Here is a 17,310-nt window from a genome sequence, read left to right as displayed (position 1 = left end):
CTTGCATCAGATCCGTCTGAGCAGAGACAATGATGACCGCTGCTGATGCTCAGGAGCACCTGATGATGGCAGGAGTGCTCCTGCCTTAAGATCTGTGATGGGCTTTTACAAAGCTGAAAAACACAATCAAATTGGATCATGTAAACAGTCTGAAAAGTCTCTTTCTCCAACACCATGAAAAAGTGATTTCTTAACTGGACAATTGGGTTTTGGCGCTTCAAATCCTAGAAGATAGTAGTGGTGATACTATTGTTTTCTGTGGATAATGCCCACTCAGATGCTCTTAACTGATATGTCTGTTTAGCAGCTCAGTTGATCCTTCATGCATCCATCTTTGACGGCTTCAGTACCAGCTATGAGGCGTATGTACAGTCACTGTCCTGCAGGTCTAAAAAGTCACATGGAAGTATTGGGAACAATATCTTGGCAAATGCTGCCCACACAAATGTGTTGGGACCTCCCCATGTATACCCTCTTCAAAAGAAAAGATGTCACCTAATGTTTGTGTATGCATGCTATACTGTCAGAAATGTAGATAAATTGACAGCTACTGGTAATATCTTAAGATTATAAAAGGTCCAGGAAGATGGGTCAAAAATTCTGACATGTACTGGGCAATATAAAAGTCAGTTGAATGCCCTTAGTAAATCACAGGATGTCATCCTTGCTAAAAAGAAAAATAATAATAACCCTTGTTTCTCTCATTTACTTTAGGAGTGGTGAAGTAGATCTAGCCATTTTATTCACTTTATTTTTTATTTTAAAAGATTTATATACCACCTGTCATGTAAATGCTTCTGGCAAGTGTACAAGAATAGAAGTAGTACAGTAATCCTAACATACAATGTAGTTAAAAACAGAGTAAGCAATCCTAATTCTGGGAAGCTGGTGAAACTTATGTCAGTTTAAGTCATGTGTAACTCCTGGCAGAACTAGGATGGAGTTACGATGGCATAGGGCCAAATTCATCCCAGCAGATCTTGGGTTTGAGCTGGGCTGAAGTTGAACAGAATCAGTTCCCGGGTTTTCAGCATGTGCTAAAACTGTAGCAAAGTTGGTGTCCGCTTTCTTTCTGGTGGAGCCATCCTGTTAGCACTGTTGCATTTGACATGCTGCCCACAGCAGGAAAGTCTGCACCCCATAGTCCATATCTCTAGCATCCAACACTGGTTTGATAAATAAAATTTGTCCTTTTGGAGTTGGATCCCACGTATTTTCCACTCCTATAGTGATCAGTAGAGAATTTCTTGTATAACAAAATGTAAGGCATATACCACATGGAACAACAATTACAAGAGAAAGGCTCCAAAGGGTGGTGACAACCCTCCTTACAAATAGACTAGTTTTGCTTAATTGAAGGTAAGTTGGAAACCTGGCAGCAGTGAGTAAAGCTAGCAGTTGGACCTGCAAGTGGACCTGGTCTGTCGGTAGCCCAGTTGGCCTCCTGGAACCTAACATCATCATCATCATCATAATTATTTATACCCCGCCCATCTGGCTGGGTTACCCCAGCCACTCTGGGTGGCTTCCAACACAATATTAAAATACAATAATCTACTAAACATTAAAAGCTTCCCTAAACAGGGCTGCCTTCAGATGTCTAAAAGTCTGGTATTACCATTAAATGCCAGCATTGTTCAAATTTCTAACATTTATTGTTGCATATTATTCAATCATAAGATCTGGAGAGGAGCCCTCTGAGTAATGGTACATTACCCTAAGGATGTCACAACACGCATCTTGCCGGCCTCGTTTTTCAATTATTGAGAAATATAGGCATACCTATGTTGTGTTGACCATATCTACAATTTCATGTGACATCCTTAGGGTAATGTACCATTACTCAGAGGGCTCCTCTCCCCATCTTATGATTGAATAATATGCAACAATAAATGTTAGAAATTTGAACAATGCTGGCATTTAATGGTAATACCAGACTTTCACTTGTAACAGTTTTATGACAAGTATGTGCCGTGGCAGCTGCTTTTCTTTCAGGATATGGCTGACAAAACAAAACAAGGAGAGCTGGGAATGAGCTGAATCAGTGCGCAGAGATGTTCTAAATACTCCCTCAACAAAGCTTAATGTGGCAAAGTGCTTATTCACAGATGAGAGGGTAGGAAGAGAAATAGAGTTTGCTGAGCACAGTTCACACGTGCAGATGGAAATTGAGTTGAAGCCTTCTGATAATAGAAGAGAGGCAAACTATCCATCTGAGGGGTGCAACCCTGGCACTGAAGGAAGCAGAAAGAATGTTTAAGCAGGGGGCGGGAATCTGATAAGTGCAAAAGGCCTTCGTGATATGATTAACTGTAAGTTACCGTTAAATAATTCAATTAAAACCTCTTTTGAATGGGTTTTTTTAAAGCAATCCACAGGATTCTCAAGCTTAGAAGGAGTTCTTTGATCTGTCTGAAGTGCTGATCTTTTGTTTAGAAAGACAGGGACATCTTGCAAAAGGAGGTTTACTCTTCTTTTGAAGGTAATTGGCACATGGAATAACTTCCACATAGCTTTAATGGTTTCATCCTCATTAGTTCCAGTGGAATGTTTAATAAAAAATAACTAGAGATCCCATAATATGAAGTATTGTACAAGAACTGATGCAGCATAGTGGTTAAAATTTTGGTATGAAAGAGCAACAGTACCAACCACATAGACAAAACTGTATCGAATTCCAAAAGCATTTCAAACACCAATTTTTCTTAAGGGGAAAAGGTGTTTCACAAATAGGTTAGGCATTTGCCACCTTTGGGCTCTTCTGGACAGGGATTTTGCAGCACTTCTGTCTTTTTGGATTTTGCTGCGTGGTTCCACGCAGTGGTGGTGGTGTTTTCTTCTGCTGGTATTCCAGAATAACAGGCACCAGACTGCAATATTTCAAGGAAGATTCAGTATGATCCTGCTATATGTTCAGCAGTGTGGAAGGTATTGGTTGTGTTCCTGCTGTTTCATACGGTGCCTGAGCAACACCTCTTTTGCGCCACTTCTGAGTCACTTCAGACGAGAGATCAGGCAGTATTGAAGCTGTTTAGTGAAATTTTTAACGATTGATGTTTTAATGTATTTTTTAACCTTCTGTTGGAAGCCACCCAGAGTGGCTGGGGAAGTCCAACAAGATGGGTGGGGTAGAATTATTATTATTATTATTATTATTATTATTATTATTATTATTATTATTCCACCCTGAGGGAATATCTCAGTTGGTGGAGCATGAGACACTTAATCTCAGGATCATGGGTTCAAGCAATGGTTCTTGTGGTCCCTTCCAACTCTATGATTCTTTGAAATTCTGGGGTTAAGCATCAAGGCACTAGCAAGAGTCAGATTTTTACTGACAGAAGAATTTAAAGAATTTCAGAATGCAGAGGGTGAAATGGTAAAAACAAAAACAAAAAAACCCACCTACATACACACACTCATAACCCAATTTTTATAGGCAGAACAATTAGACAATTCTGGAATATCAAGGGTAAAATTATTTTTAAAAAAGACACCTGGACATAAGTCAGATTTTTACTGGTTGAATACCAAAACAGCGAAGGGAGGTTTTGTGATGTTTCAGGAGCAGAAGATCTTTAGATGGTGCAGATAACAAAATCTGGTCTCATTCTTCAAAAAGAGTAGGAATCATTCTGATGGTGTGGAAGAAATTTTTAAAAAGACAAGAGCATACTCTATAAACAATTCACCTAGACAGACTCTTAGTTGATGACCTTGTTCACACATTGCATTGAACCATAGTTTGAAACAAACCTGGGCGTCTCTTTCAGGTCAAACGTCAAGATCTATGGGTTTGTGAAAATCAAAAATATTTCTGGGTTGGCCCCAGGCAATGTGTGAGAATACCATACAATGTCATAGAGATTGTATGATTTAGCTAGATAACTCAGGATAGAACATGAATTTGAATAATGGCTTCATCCTTGTTTCTGAACAGGAAGTTCATATCCTCTTTACAAGGATATTTTCAAGGTGGAATTTCATGATGACTTTTTCCATAAAAAATATTCTTCTTCTGAAGGCACACAAAGTGGCGAGAGTGCAAACCATGAGCTGAAAATCACCATATTGAGGATTTTAGAAAATAGCAAAGCAACTACATAAAGAGAATGCATACATGGCTTGTGGGGTGGGGTGGGGGGAACTGAATCCCCACCTACCTGTTTTTTCCAGTGTACCTAAACTACTGTATCTCACAGATATTATAGCTGACCAAACCCCAAATTCAGAAATAACAAACCTTGAGAAAACTGTGAACATTTGTGTTGGCATTGTATTTTGATATGACAAACAATAGGTCCACTCATTCTCAACTTTCTCTGACATGATTCTTGTGATTCCAAAATGGAATTGTTTGGGCTTTGTGTGAAATAACCCGCTATGAAAGATCAAATATGGATGACAAACCAAGCTGAAAACTTACTGTCCCAGAATTAGCATTTTACACACTGCTGTTTTCAGCAATGCCAAGTTACCTGTGAAACTATTGCAAATGATTGAGCAAGAGTAGATCTTGGGGAGAACCAGACCTTTTACACAATCTTTAGTCAATAATCCTTCCCCCTGATTTGGTATATTCTTGGGGGCACTCACCTTTTTAGGGGTAAGTTCAATATTGTTTACCTTTGGTGAAGTGTTTCTTTATCCTTTCAGCTTAAGAAAGAACTGGGAGGATGAGTTGAATGGAAGACAGATGAAAAGTGTGATATGACAGTATCTTTAACCTTTCCCTACCCTCTTCCTTCATAGTGGCTCAGCAATGAATGTAGTCCATACAGAAAAAGAGATGAAAAAGTTCTTGGCAGAGGCAACCAGAGTTTCACAGGTATTATGCAACACTGTCCTCATTTCCCTCCTCTCATTTGATTTTTATTTGTTTTAGGAAACTTGAATATGATTAAATTTGCTTATCCACATGAAGTCTTGCATGTTCCCACACTCTTAATTTGGGAACTTGTTTGATACTTGGAACATTCCTTCTTACAAAGGTGCCTTTGATTTCTAATAGTAACAGTAAAAGATTAAGGCATTTGTAAATTCGTAGTAGTAGTGTGTATGCAAATGGATGTTGAAATATACTCAGAGTCGCAAAGTGATTTCATGCTCTTTATTCAGCTCATAGTGGTGAGGAGGAATGAAAGTCCCCTCAAAGTATCTGCTTTATATACATTATTTACACAATGGGCTGCACGTGATTGGCTAATTCCGGAATTCTCCTGTAGACCAATCAGGTTGTGGATTCACTTCTATCTGGAGCTGGATTGGGTGGCTACTGCTGACCAATCATACTGCTGCATTGTTCTAGGATCAATCAGACTGCTGCATTCTGAATCCTATTGTTCTAGGACCAATCAGACTGCTGCATTTTGGATCCTATTGTTCTAGGACCAATCAGACTGCTGCATTTTGGATCCTATTGTTCTAGGACCAATCAGACTGCTGCAGTTTGGATCCTATTCAACTCAGTACATAACAGATGTGTATTGTCTTCTTCATCTTCATTATTATTATTATTATTATTATTAAATTTCCAGATCAGGTGAACTTTGCTTATACCCTTATTAGTTAATTGAATTTCATGGCTTCATTTTTAAAAAAATGAAAATAAATAAAACTTTTAACTACATTGCTTTGTGTCGCCTGTGTTTCCTTTGGCCCCATTTAGCATTAACCTGCTGTCATTATTGGCCTAAAGAGATTGCAGTGTGAATGATGATAGTCACAATTTTCCAGTGAAAGTATTTCAGAAGATCCAGGACAAAATGGTGTTGGCTGTTTTTATTTTGTACTTTTCATGGGAAATAAGTTTGATTGGTGTGCCGGGCGATGTTCAGTTGGAGTAAGAAAAGTGTAGTCTGTAATTTTAAGGAGAATTAATAGCATACGGCAATGCCCAGGAAACAGATCCTGAGCAATCGTTATGTGCAGTATTAAACAATTATACGTTCTGCTGACTTGCGTCTATAACTGCCATTGGTAGTGATGTACAGTATAGGATGAAGCTGTAGAAGAGGCGTGAAGAAAGGAAGATTAAAGAGTTTGTTTTCAGACAACATATTGAAATTACATGAAAGTTCTTAAGCCAGTCTGTGAATCTTTCCTGCTAATGTTCTTTAATTGCACATGATTCCCGAGTAATAATAACTCATTTTGCGTATGTAGAAGCAGCCGCCGCCATTACTCACACTCCCCAGAATGTGCTTGTTGGAGGGCCACAACTTTATTAAACTTTTCTCAGCTACAAACAATTGCAACAACTTTAACCCCACCCCATCAGTGCGGGTTTCCTAATGCTTAAGCTGAGATAGAACTCATGTTTTTACATTTAGAGACGCTTCCATTTTCTGGACTGGATTTTCACATTCTCAGAAGAAGCTCGGTTTTCAAAGAGCCCAGCTCTTATGCCATGTAGGCTGCAAATCATTATGGCAATTTTCAGTTCATTTCCAAACGTCGACTCCATAGCCAAGAGGGGGCTGCAAACTTGCTAAGTCTGATTCTGTTACAATGACTTCCCCCCCCCCCCATCCTTTCTTTCTACTGAAATATTTCAAATACTAGAATTCATGCCAGTTACTAACACAATGCCAAATCATAGTCATACAGGATGTATATTTTTTTCTTCCTTGTGATATCAATAGGAACACCCTGTTGTGCTGACAAAATTCATTGAAGGAGCTCGGGAAGTGGAAATGGATGCTGTTGCAAAGAATGGAAAGGTACAAACTTCTTCCTTAAATAATGCTTTAAAAAAATACTTCCCGGGATTTACAGACGGAATATCAAAGCAGCTTAACAAATGTTTCATTCCAAGTTCTAGATCAGGGATGCGGTGCCCGCTTCACAATGGGGGCAACATTCTCTTCTGGGAAACCTTTCGGGGAACACATGCCAGAGGTGGGCGGGGCCAGCGGCAAAAGTGGGTGGAGCAATGCATGGACAATAGGCTCATTACTATGCACAACTGCACATGCCTCCATCTACGCAAGCAAAATGCGTTATCAGAATTCAAGGACCCATTCCAACCAGGCCAAAGCTTGAAACAAGATACAGTATAGCAGACTCATCAGTTCACACATAGCAGAGGATATCTTAGATTGCCCCTGAGAGTTTGAAAAATGTTAGCTGAATTCTGTGATGGATCTGGAATGGCTCTCCATTATGTCATGGTACAGTAATTGTGCAGAGTGATCTCTAATTCCCGGCATCCACTGCAAGCATCACCATAGTGTTAAACAGCCTGGCATAACAAATAGAAGTAAATAAAAATAGTAAGTAAGCATTCATATGCTGTGTTTGAGGTACTTTGTGGTCCTTACAAAAACCCTATAAAATAGGGCAGGAGTGAGGACCCAACATTCCAGGTAAGTTCATATGAGGGAATTCAATCTTTCAGATAGCTTGGACCTAAGTAAAACAAAATATTTAGAACGATAATAGGCTGCAGCACTATGCATACTTACCTGGCTGTAAGTCCTATGGAATTCAGCAGGTTTGCTTTTGAGTAGAAATGTATAGAATTGGGCTGTTAAATTAGAAGAAGGCTGGTAAGTGAAGAGAGAAGATATTTGGGGATAACAGTCGTTAGCAGATAACAAGGTTTAAACATTGTACAGCTTATTTAACCACGAAGCACTGGCTCACAGCCATTTTAGCTACCACAGTTTGCTATTACATACTAACACTTTTACTGGCTCTTTTTTGAGCAGGTTATCTGTCATGCTGTTTCTGAGCATGTGGAAGATGCTGGTGTTCACTCTGGAGATGCTACGTTGATGTTCCCTGCACAAACGATGAGCCAAGGAGCCTTGGAGAAGGTCAGCGTGGTTTTGTTTCGTTTTAATGATAACGGGCAGCATTAGACCGTGGACACTATTAACTATACTAATAAACTCTTTAGAGACACACTGAAAACAATTATGGCCACCAGAGTGGAATTGGGTAGCTCTCACAGAGTTTGTTTTAAATGAGAGGAAAAGGCTAGTGTATGTTCTGTGCCAAGGCACTACAGCAATCCAATATGTGTTCTGCCTCAGGGCAAGCAAGTTAACTCAGAGATACATTATTTGCATCGTCTTGATCCACAAGTAATGGAGAGACCCACTGGTCCTCCATGTTGCAGATCTGGCTGCTTCCTTTATTTGCTGTGTTAGGGGGAGTTAGGGAACGATGAAGCAAGCCTGGAAACGCAACTTGGAGCTCATTCTCAGGCGTAATTTGGGGCAGTTCTGACAGTGAAGAGCCAGCACTTATCTGCAAGATGTTCAAGGGAGCGGTGGCTGTCCAATTCCAGGTTCTCAGGTTGTTGCTGCGGTGGTAGTTGTTTTACTTTGGGGGGCAGGAGGTTGTCTGAGTAAATACATGCTTTCTTCTGTTCTCTCAGGTGAAAATTGCAACCAGGAAGATTGCAGATGCCTTTGCTATCTCTGGACCATTCAATGTTCAGTTTCTCATCCGGGGAAATGAAGTCTTGGTGAGACCCATTTTAGCTCAATGTACAAAGTGGCTCATCATCATAATAAAGAGGGAGCTCTCATTCAAAAGCCCTCTTTTTCTTGATACCCATGGGGCTGTCTCTGAATAAGTCTGGCCCAACCCATAGCTGCGGACATGCCTTGGACCTGGTGTTTACCTCTATGGATGTTGGTGATCTGACACTAAGTAAAAGCGAAACGAAAGAAGTGCCATGGTCAGATCACTTCCTGGTGCAACTGGACTTCTCTGCGACCCTTCCCCTCTGCAGGGAGGTGGGACCGATTCGGATGGTCCGCCCCCGCCCCTTAATGGATCCAAATGGTTTCGAGAGAGTGGTAGGGGATGCTTTATCCCATGTTGATGGCCTTTCAGCCGATTCCCTGGTGGCTCGCTGGAATGTGGAGTTAACCAGGGCTATTGACTGTTTGGCTCCGAAGCGCCCTCTCCGATTGCATGGAGCCCGGACAGCCCCATGGTTTTCCACGGATCAGAGGGCAATGAAACAATCGTTGAGACGGCTAGAGCGCTGGTGGCGGATAACTCATTCCGAATCTGACCGGACACAGGTTAGAGCTCAACGTCGAGCCTACCAAGTGGTGATAGCGACGGTGAAGAAGACTTTCTTCGCCGCCTCTATTGCATCTGCAGAAAACAGCAGCAGGAGACTTTTTCAGGTGGTTCACAATTTAGCGGAACCACCTGCGACATCGGGGCCCAGTACGGGCCACATGATCTCCTGCAATGATTTTGCAAAGATTTTTGCAGATAAAATCGCTCAGATTCAGGAAGAAGTAGACTCCACCGTGGGAGCAGGGCCAGGGCGGAAGAGTGCTAGAGTCCTGTCTAGTCAAGTTGTGTGGGATCAATTCCAATCTGTTACCTCCGAGGATGTGGACAGGCTGCTTGGACGAGTGAAGCCAACCACCTGTCTCCTGGATCCTTTTTTTAAAAAATGATATTTATTAGAAGTTTCCAAAATTACAGAAAAAAGAAAAGAAGAAAACAACATAAAATTTAACAAAACATACAAAACAATACATCAAAAAAGGAAAAAACAAACAAACAAACAAACATAAAAACCAATACAACAATAACAATAAAAAACACACATCCAATATTCCATATCTTTATCTTTCATTTACTTGTTTCATCGACCTCCTCACACCTCCCTTTTTGTATTCTAGTTTAGTTATTTTGTTTCAGCAAATTCTTTCCATCTTTCTCAATTTTTATTGAGTAATTTGTCTTAACAGTCTAACCTATTAATTAACTCAGCAAATCCTTTCCATCTTTCACTATATTCTGTCATTCAATTTACCTTAATTTATTTTGACCTTATCTTACCATAAAATACCTTAAAGCTTAAAACTTAATATTTATTTGTACATAATTCCTTATATCATTTCTACTAAAGCCAAATATTTTCATTCCAACATTTTTCCTAATGCTCATTAATTTTACACTAATTCCCAAAATATTTTTATTTATTTTTTTTCTTTCATTTTTTTTTTTATAAAAATTTTTATTAAGATTTTTTACAAATACATATTTAACAAACAAAATAGGTTTCATAACATCTTTTCATTCTATTGCGGACTCCCTCACGTCTCCCGCTTCCACTCTCATCATTAAAAACGAATTTTTCCAAGCAAATTATCATCTTGATTATACTCTTAAGTGCAATATTTAGGTTAAACTCAAATAAAAAATTATAATTTAATGGTAGACAGTTATTTCTGCTCTGGCTTCCTTGTTAGGATTCAACCAAATTACAGTACTTTTGTAAATAAATCTTAAATTTCTTCCAGTCTTCTTCAACCCTCTCCTCTCCCAGGTCGCGGATTCTGCCAGTCATCTCAGCCGGTTGCATATAGTCCATCAGCTGCATCTGCCATTCTTCCAGTGTTGGTAGATCTTGGGTTTTCCAGCTCTTAGCAATAAGTATCCTTGCCGCCGTTGTAGCGTACATAAAAAATGTTCTATCCTTCTTTAACACGTTCTGGCCGACCATGCCCAGAAGGAAGGCCTCTGGTTTCTTGGTGAAGGTATACTTAAATACCTTTTTTAACTCATTATATATCATTTCCCAAAAGGCCTTCACTTTAGGGCAGGTCCACCAGAGGTGAAAGAATGTTCCTTCTATTTTTTTTCTTTCAATCTTCCTCCAATGTCTCTTCTTCCTGGTCTCGGGTTATGTCAGTCCTTACTGTCCATTCCATCTAGTCCATCAACCTAGTAATCTTATGTCCGAGGCTCTTAAGTCTTTTCCATGTCCCTTCTGCAGATCTTCTTCTTGTTTGTACCTGCACTTTACCTTGTCTTTTGTTGATCTCTTTCTTAATTTCTTTTCTTTCTCGTTGAGGAGTAGGTCTCGGGGATACTCCAACTCAAAAATATCTCTCCTCAGCAGATCAGCCCATTCCCCACAGTCCCATTCCCCACAGTCGGCAGTGTAGTCCAGAAAATATTTAAAAGCATGTTTCAAAGTCCTTCCAAAATTAAGGCCCCCCACATCTCCAGACTCCCCCTGGCCCACTCCAAATTCAGTCTTCAAGGACAGCGGCTTATGCTCCTGCAGGGCCTCGGGTCTCTCCATTTGTGTTACTTGAGGTTCAACAGCAACCTCCTCCATTATCTTCTGCATTTGCACTTGCCCTGTCAAAACAGGTTCCTGCGTTGGCTCCTGAATGGTTTCTGTATAAATATTCACTGTTTGTCCAAAATTTTTGACTGCAACAGTCATCAAATCCATCTTCTCATGCATCTGCTCCAACAAAGCGCTTGTCTTGCAAAAAGCAAGCACCAAAACTTCTTCCAAACACATTTTTATTCAAGGTCAGAGTCTGGTCCCACGATCTTAATCTCCACAGCTGTGAAATCCCCAGATCGACTCCAGCAACAATTTAACGAGCTCCCTCTAGAGGAGACAATTTCTATTTGTATCCATCTTTTGAAAGCAGGTCCAACAAAAGAGAATTACTTTCATTTTTCAAATTCTTTGTTTCTTTTAAATACAAAAGGCAACATTGGAATCAATTTGTTTCTCTTCTTTAACTATCTGTCAAAAGGCGTTCCATTCACAGTCAATGAACTTCCCCAAAAATCTCTGACACCCCGTTCCCAGGTTTGAGACGGTGGAAATTTATCTTTCTTTACTCTCTCTCCTGCAGGCTTGAACAATCAAAATTCCCCGTCTTTACTCCTGCTTCCAAGAGGGGTTTTGATGGTTAAAACTGGAGGAATTTTAAACCTTTATATACGACTTTCCTGACTTTAGCTTGCACAATTTTTGCTTCAGTCTATTTACAAAAGCGGAAGGTGGACTTCCTGTTTAGAACCTTCCCGCTTCAGTGCCAAATTAAAATGTTTCTTAATCCAATTTTCCGTTCTACTCACGGGTACTTGTTTAGAGTCCAATTGTCCACAGGAAAAAGTCAGCGCTCTCCGGCAACGGCTGTGCGGCTTCACTCCGTAAAAATAGCGGTTGATTCAAAACACCGCGCCGCTCACCCCACGTCGCTTTGGATCCCCGAAAAAGGGGTTTCCTTGCGAGTAGGGGGGGCGCTCCTGGTATCAACCGAATCCCACGTTCCCAGGCTTCCTCCGCCTGGGATTTTTGAAGGGTCTCCGCCTTCGCCGCGGCGGCAAGACCCGATTTTCGCAGAGCGGGTTCCTCTTGATCAGAGGAATTCCGCCATTGCCGATGGCGCTAACCCGGAAGTCTCCCTGTCTCCTGGATCCTTGCCCATCCTGGCTTATAAAAGCTAGCCGGGAAGGACTGGGTGATGGGCTTCGTGGGGTAGTGAATGCTTCCCTCCGTGAGGGAGCCTTCCCAGACCCGCTGAAAGAGGCGGTTATTAAACCGCTTCTTAAAAAACCATCTTTAGATGCGTCCACGATGGCCAATTATCACCCAGTCTCAAATCTTCCATTCTTGGGCAAGGTGATTGAGCGAGTGGTTGCTGAACAACTCCAGGCACGCCTGGAAGAAGCGGACCATTTGGATCCCTTCCAGTTGGGATTCAGGCCTCATCATGGGACTGAAACTGCCTTGGTCGCACTGGTTGATGATCCCGGTGGGCTAGGGACAAAGGTGAGAGCTGTTTCCTAGTTCTGCTGGATCTCTCAGCGGCGTTTGATACCATCAACCATAACATCCTTCTGGACCGTCTTGAGGGGCTGGGAGCTGGGGGCACTCTCATACAGTGGTTCCGCTCCTTCCTCCTGGGCCGTGTTCAGAAAGTGGTGGTGGGGGGATGAGTGTTCAGACCCCTGGGCTCTCGCTTGTGGTGTGCCTCAGGGTTCTGTCCTCTCCCCCATGCTTTTCAACATTTACATGCAGCCACTGGGAGAGATCATCAGGAGGTTTGGGCTGGGTGTTCATCAGTATGCGGATGATACCCAGCTCTACCTCTCTTTTAAATCAGAACCAGTGAAGGTGGTGAAGGTCCTGTGTGAGTGTCTGGAGGCGGTTGGAGTATGGATGGCGGCTAACAGATTGAGGTTGAATCCTGACAAGACAGAAGTACTGTTTTGGGGGGACAGGAGGCGGGCAGGTGTGGAGGATTCCCTGGTCCTGAATGGGGTAACTGTGCCCCTGAAGGACCAGGTGCGCAGCCTGGGAGTCATTTTGGACTCACAGCTGTCCATGGAGGCACAGGTCAAATCTGTATCCAGGGCAGCTGTTTACCAGCTCCATCTGGTACGTAGGCTGAGACCCTATCTGCCTGCGGACTGTCTTGCCAGAGTGGTACATGCTCTGGTTATCTCCCGCTTGGACTACTGCAATGCGCTCTACGTGGGGCTACCTTTGAAGGTGACCCGGAAACTACAACTAATCCAGAATGCGGCAGCTAGACTGGTGACTGGGAGCGGCCGCCGAGACCATATAACACCGGTCTTCAAAGACCTACATTGGCTCCCAGTACTGTACGTTTCCAAGCACAATTCAAAGTGTTGGTGCTGACCTTTAAAGCCCTAAACGGCCTCGGTCCAGTATATCTGAAGGAGCGTCTCCTCCCCCATCGTTCTGCCTGGACACTGAGGTCCAGCTCTGAGGGCCATCTGGCGGTTCCCTCGCTGCGAGAGGCCAAGTTACAGGGAACCAGGCAGAGGGCCTTCTCGGTAGTGGCGCCCGCCCTGTGGAATGCCCTCCCATCAGATGTCAAAGCGATAAACATCTACCTGACATTCAGAAGACATCTGAAGGCAGCCCTGTTCAGGGAAGTTTTTAATATGTGTCATTTTAGTGTATCTTTCATCTTTGTTGGAAGCCGCCCAGAGTGGCTGGGGAAACCCAGCCAGATGGGCGGGGTACAAATAATAAATTATTATTATTATTATTATTATTATTATTATTATTATTATTATTATTATACCCACCGGGCAAAAAATCACCAAGGCTGTTGCCGCTGTTTGCTGCACCGCGTGGGACAGTGCTAGGCACATAATATCTGCCTTGTTTGCTGTTACATGGGTCTTTGTACCACTGATACTCTGCCATTCACCACTTTATAAGGCGCCCTGTGATGCAATTTTGAGAAAAGAACTCTGTCTGCCCACACAATGCAGTAATTTGAGGATAAAGCAAGCTCTGTAGAATTGCCGTCTCTCAGCAAGTGTGTTAGCTCAGCACTGGGCTTAAATCAGATCAACACTAAATAAGATTGGTAAGAATGTTATACGAGACTCATCCTGTTAGCACAGCACAAGTTTGACTCTACAATACATACCTATTTTGCTTTCTACGGTCATTATGGATAGCTAGAGAGCAAAATGGAAGGCAGAGGGGTAGAAGAAAACATAGGAAGATGGTGTGCCTTCAAAGCAGTTTTACTGAAACGGCGACATTTTCATAGAGCTCTCACCCCCATGTAAAAAAATCTAGTGCCTAAACTTACTCCTAGCCCTCAGGTCCAGCTATTGCAGCATTTCAGGACCAAACTAAGAAAGACATTAATTGCATGAATGCAATTAGCATGGACAGCTAAAAAAAAAAAAAATTAATTGTAGATGGCAATGGGGGATGGAGAGCAATATTTGGACAGCAGGAGGTGGGAGTGAGAGTTTAACCCTTTTCCTTCTTGGTCCATTGTTGAAAACCCTCCCTCCTTCAGGAAGCTACTATTTGCACCAGGAGGGAAAACTCATTTGAGGCCAGTGGAGACAGCATTGTAGGGAAGGGACTTGAGTTGGGACCACTGTGGAGCAGAGCAAGGGAGAAGATCAAATGTTCTCTCCTGATCTTCTACAGGGGCCCCTGAAGCTGCTATATACATTTTTTAAATTTATTGTTTGTCCCCCCCCCTCCCAGTCCAAGCAATTATTATCAAAGTCTTCTCTCAAGGCTAGAAGGGCAACTCAACCTCAGTTTGTGCTCCTCAAAGACTCACACTATGGATGGCCCCAAATCCTACAAGGTTAAAAAAAAGTCCCCTTCCCTCCTTATAACAGTAGCAGCATGGCACCATTTTCTTCGTGCATGTGCTGTAATACAGCACACTGTTTTTAAGCCTGTATGCAACTTTCTTTCATATACTTACAATAAAGGAGCATAGCTACTCTCATGAAAGCCTATCCTGCTTCTCTGATGTGAGCTGGGAATTCAGAGTGAAAAGTGATGAGGCCCAATGTATCGTGAAACAATCCCCTTATGGTTTCAGTCTAATTCTTTCCTGTCTACAGATCCTTTGTTTCCCCTTCGCCATCCCTCCTGTATCGTTATTGCCCATTGGTAGTGCCCTGTCACACTCAAATGTGCCACGCTTGCCCCCTTGACTCTTACATACACTTCTCTTGTGGCTCCCCCTGAAAGTGCCCGCAGAATAAGACGATTTAGCTTTATGAGCCTGCAGTGTTCAGTTATGGGAAATGTTGCCCATCCTGCAAAACATGAACTGAAGGAAATGATTAACCATTTGGGGGTACAGGTTGTCTGACTTTAAAATATGTGATCTCAGAAAGTGTTGAGACTCTACTAGGCCTTTCCTCTTGCTATTGCCTATATCTGCTTTGAGTGTAGCAGGTGGTCATTTCTATTCACTCTCAGATGGTGGGAAATGAGGTCTAACTCATTTATGAATGGCTAACACTGCAAGGAAGGCATTTGTTTTTCCTCACAATGAGGGCGCGGGGTTTAAAGGTGCTTTCCCTGCCTCATCCTCAGGTGATAGAGTGCAACCTGCGAGCTTCACGCTCTTTCCCATTTGTGTCCAAATCTCTTGGTCTTGATTTCATTGATGTGGCCACTAAAGTGATGACTGGGGAGCAAGTCCATGAGGACACCCTTCCTGCGCTGCCCAAACCCATGATTCCTTCAGACTACGTGGGCATTAAGGTAAGCCTGAAGCAGTTAAGTCTTCATGTGATATGTTCAGCTCTGATTGCCCATTCATTTGATGGATAAGGGGGGAAAGGAGTTATATTGGTAAGAGAAATAGGTTAAATATCCCCACTTTTTGATGTGAATGCAATGGGCAAAAAGGGTGTGTGTGTGTGTGTGTGTGTATGTGTAAAGATTGGAATTAAAAACTAGAAACATCAAAAGTGGGTGACTCTTGCATATTGGCAGTGTTATTGTATGCAGAGGCAGCTGGCGTGCTTAACCAAAAGGAGACAGGTGACACTGCTGTATCTAGAAGCGGTTAGCCCTGGATTTCATAGTTTCGGACCCTTTCTCTCTGGTTATTCCCACCCCAAAAGAAGCTTTGTTGTATATCTGTGTTTTGCTTTAGTTATTTGTATGGAAGTCACAACCACAGGATTTGTCTATCTAGGAGGCAACAAAATGCTTTTACGTGCCTATGGCATGTATGATTATTAAAATGTCAGAAATAATTAGAAGTATCTCAACAGGCACTTTGGGATTGACAGAACCTTTTAAATATTAAGTACATTATTATTAATTAGTTTTACCTTCTCCTGAAGTGCCCCAGACCAACACCCTGATACTGTCTTCCTTTGAACTTTTGCTCTCCCATTTAAAAAGCTAGCCCCAAACATCTGGCCACAAGCCAAACTTGTCAAAAGCCAAAGAGGGGGAGGCTTCCCTGCGTCTGTCTCACAGCCACAAGACCGGACGACCCATCACAACTGCCTCTCTGGGTTGGATTGTCTGTCCCCGTCCATCTCTGTTTTCCACCCTGTCACTAAAGAAGGATAACTGGACAAGTTTAGGGGAATGAGTCTGCAAAAAAATTGTGGGTATTTGTATAAATGTCTTGGTGAACAGAGGAGGGTCCCTGGCTGTCCTTGAAGATGACTCATAAACTTCAGTTGGTCCAAAATGCAGCAGCCGGGTTACTGGCTGCTGTTCACTTCAGAGTCCATATAACTCATGCCTCATGGCTGCCAGTTCATTTCTGGGCGCCCTTCAAAATGCTTAGTGTTTAAAGCCCTAAATGACTCAGGCCTCCAAGACCTCAAAGGCTGCCTCCTTCCCCACAGACCCCTTTAGGTGCTAAGATCGGCAGAAGGGGTTCCTAGATGCCATAACATGGCACACTTGCCCTCTGCAACTAGAGCAATTTTACCCTTAGGCTTAAATATTTATTACATAACTTACTGGAGAAATATTTTCAGGTACCATATTTCAGCCTAGGGTTATAGAAGTACATGGCATTTAATTTCTTCCCACATTGAACAACCCACATGGTACTAAATGTTTTAAGCGTGTACGCATAATGTGAATAGTCTCCAAGAGCAGGTCTCCAAAATTTACAACCTACCAGTATAAATGCAGACCAAGGAAATATGAACCGTAGTCTGCCAGAGTACATGCATTTCTTCCCCATGTTTTTGCTGGGGTGGCAGAGTGGTCAAGCACCTGGCTGG

At 42.3% G+C, this 17,310-nt stretch overlaps 1 protein-coding gene across 2 annotated transcripts in view; it reads left to right on the top strand.

Annotated features, from left to right (window-relative positions):
• Positions 1–17,310, top strand: part of CPS1 (carbamoyl-phosphate synthase 1) — a 161,824-nt gene that overhangs the window by 128,338 nt on the left and 16,176 nt on the right. For both annotated transcript variants that reach the window (XM_081903146.1, XM_081903145.1), the window contains 5 exons: positions 4,753–4,828; positions 6,645–6,722; positions 7,713–7,820; positions 8,387–8,476; positions 15,644–15,814. In XM_081903146.1, the coding sequence (XP_081759272.1) occupies positions 4,753–4,828; positions 6,645–6,722; positions 7,713–7,820; positions 8,387–8,476; positions 15,644–15,814 (523 nt within the window). The remainder of the gene's footprint in view (positions 1–4,752; positions 4,829–6,644; positions 6,723–7,712; positions 7,821–8,386; positions 8,477–15,643; positions 15,815–17,310) is intronic.

This window comes from Podarcis melisellensis (genome assembly GCF_964234715.1).
Source record: "Podarcis melisellensis genome assembly, chromosome: 1".
NCBI lineage: Eukaryota > Metazoa > Chordata > Lepidosauria > Squamata > Lacertidae > Podarcis > Podarcis melisellensis.
This window is presented reverse-complemented; position numbering and strand designations above follow the sequence as displayed.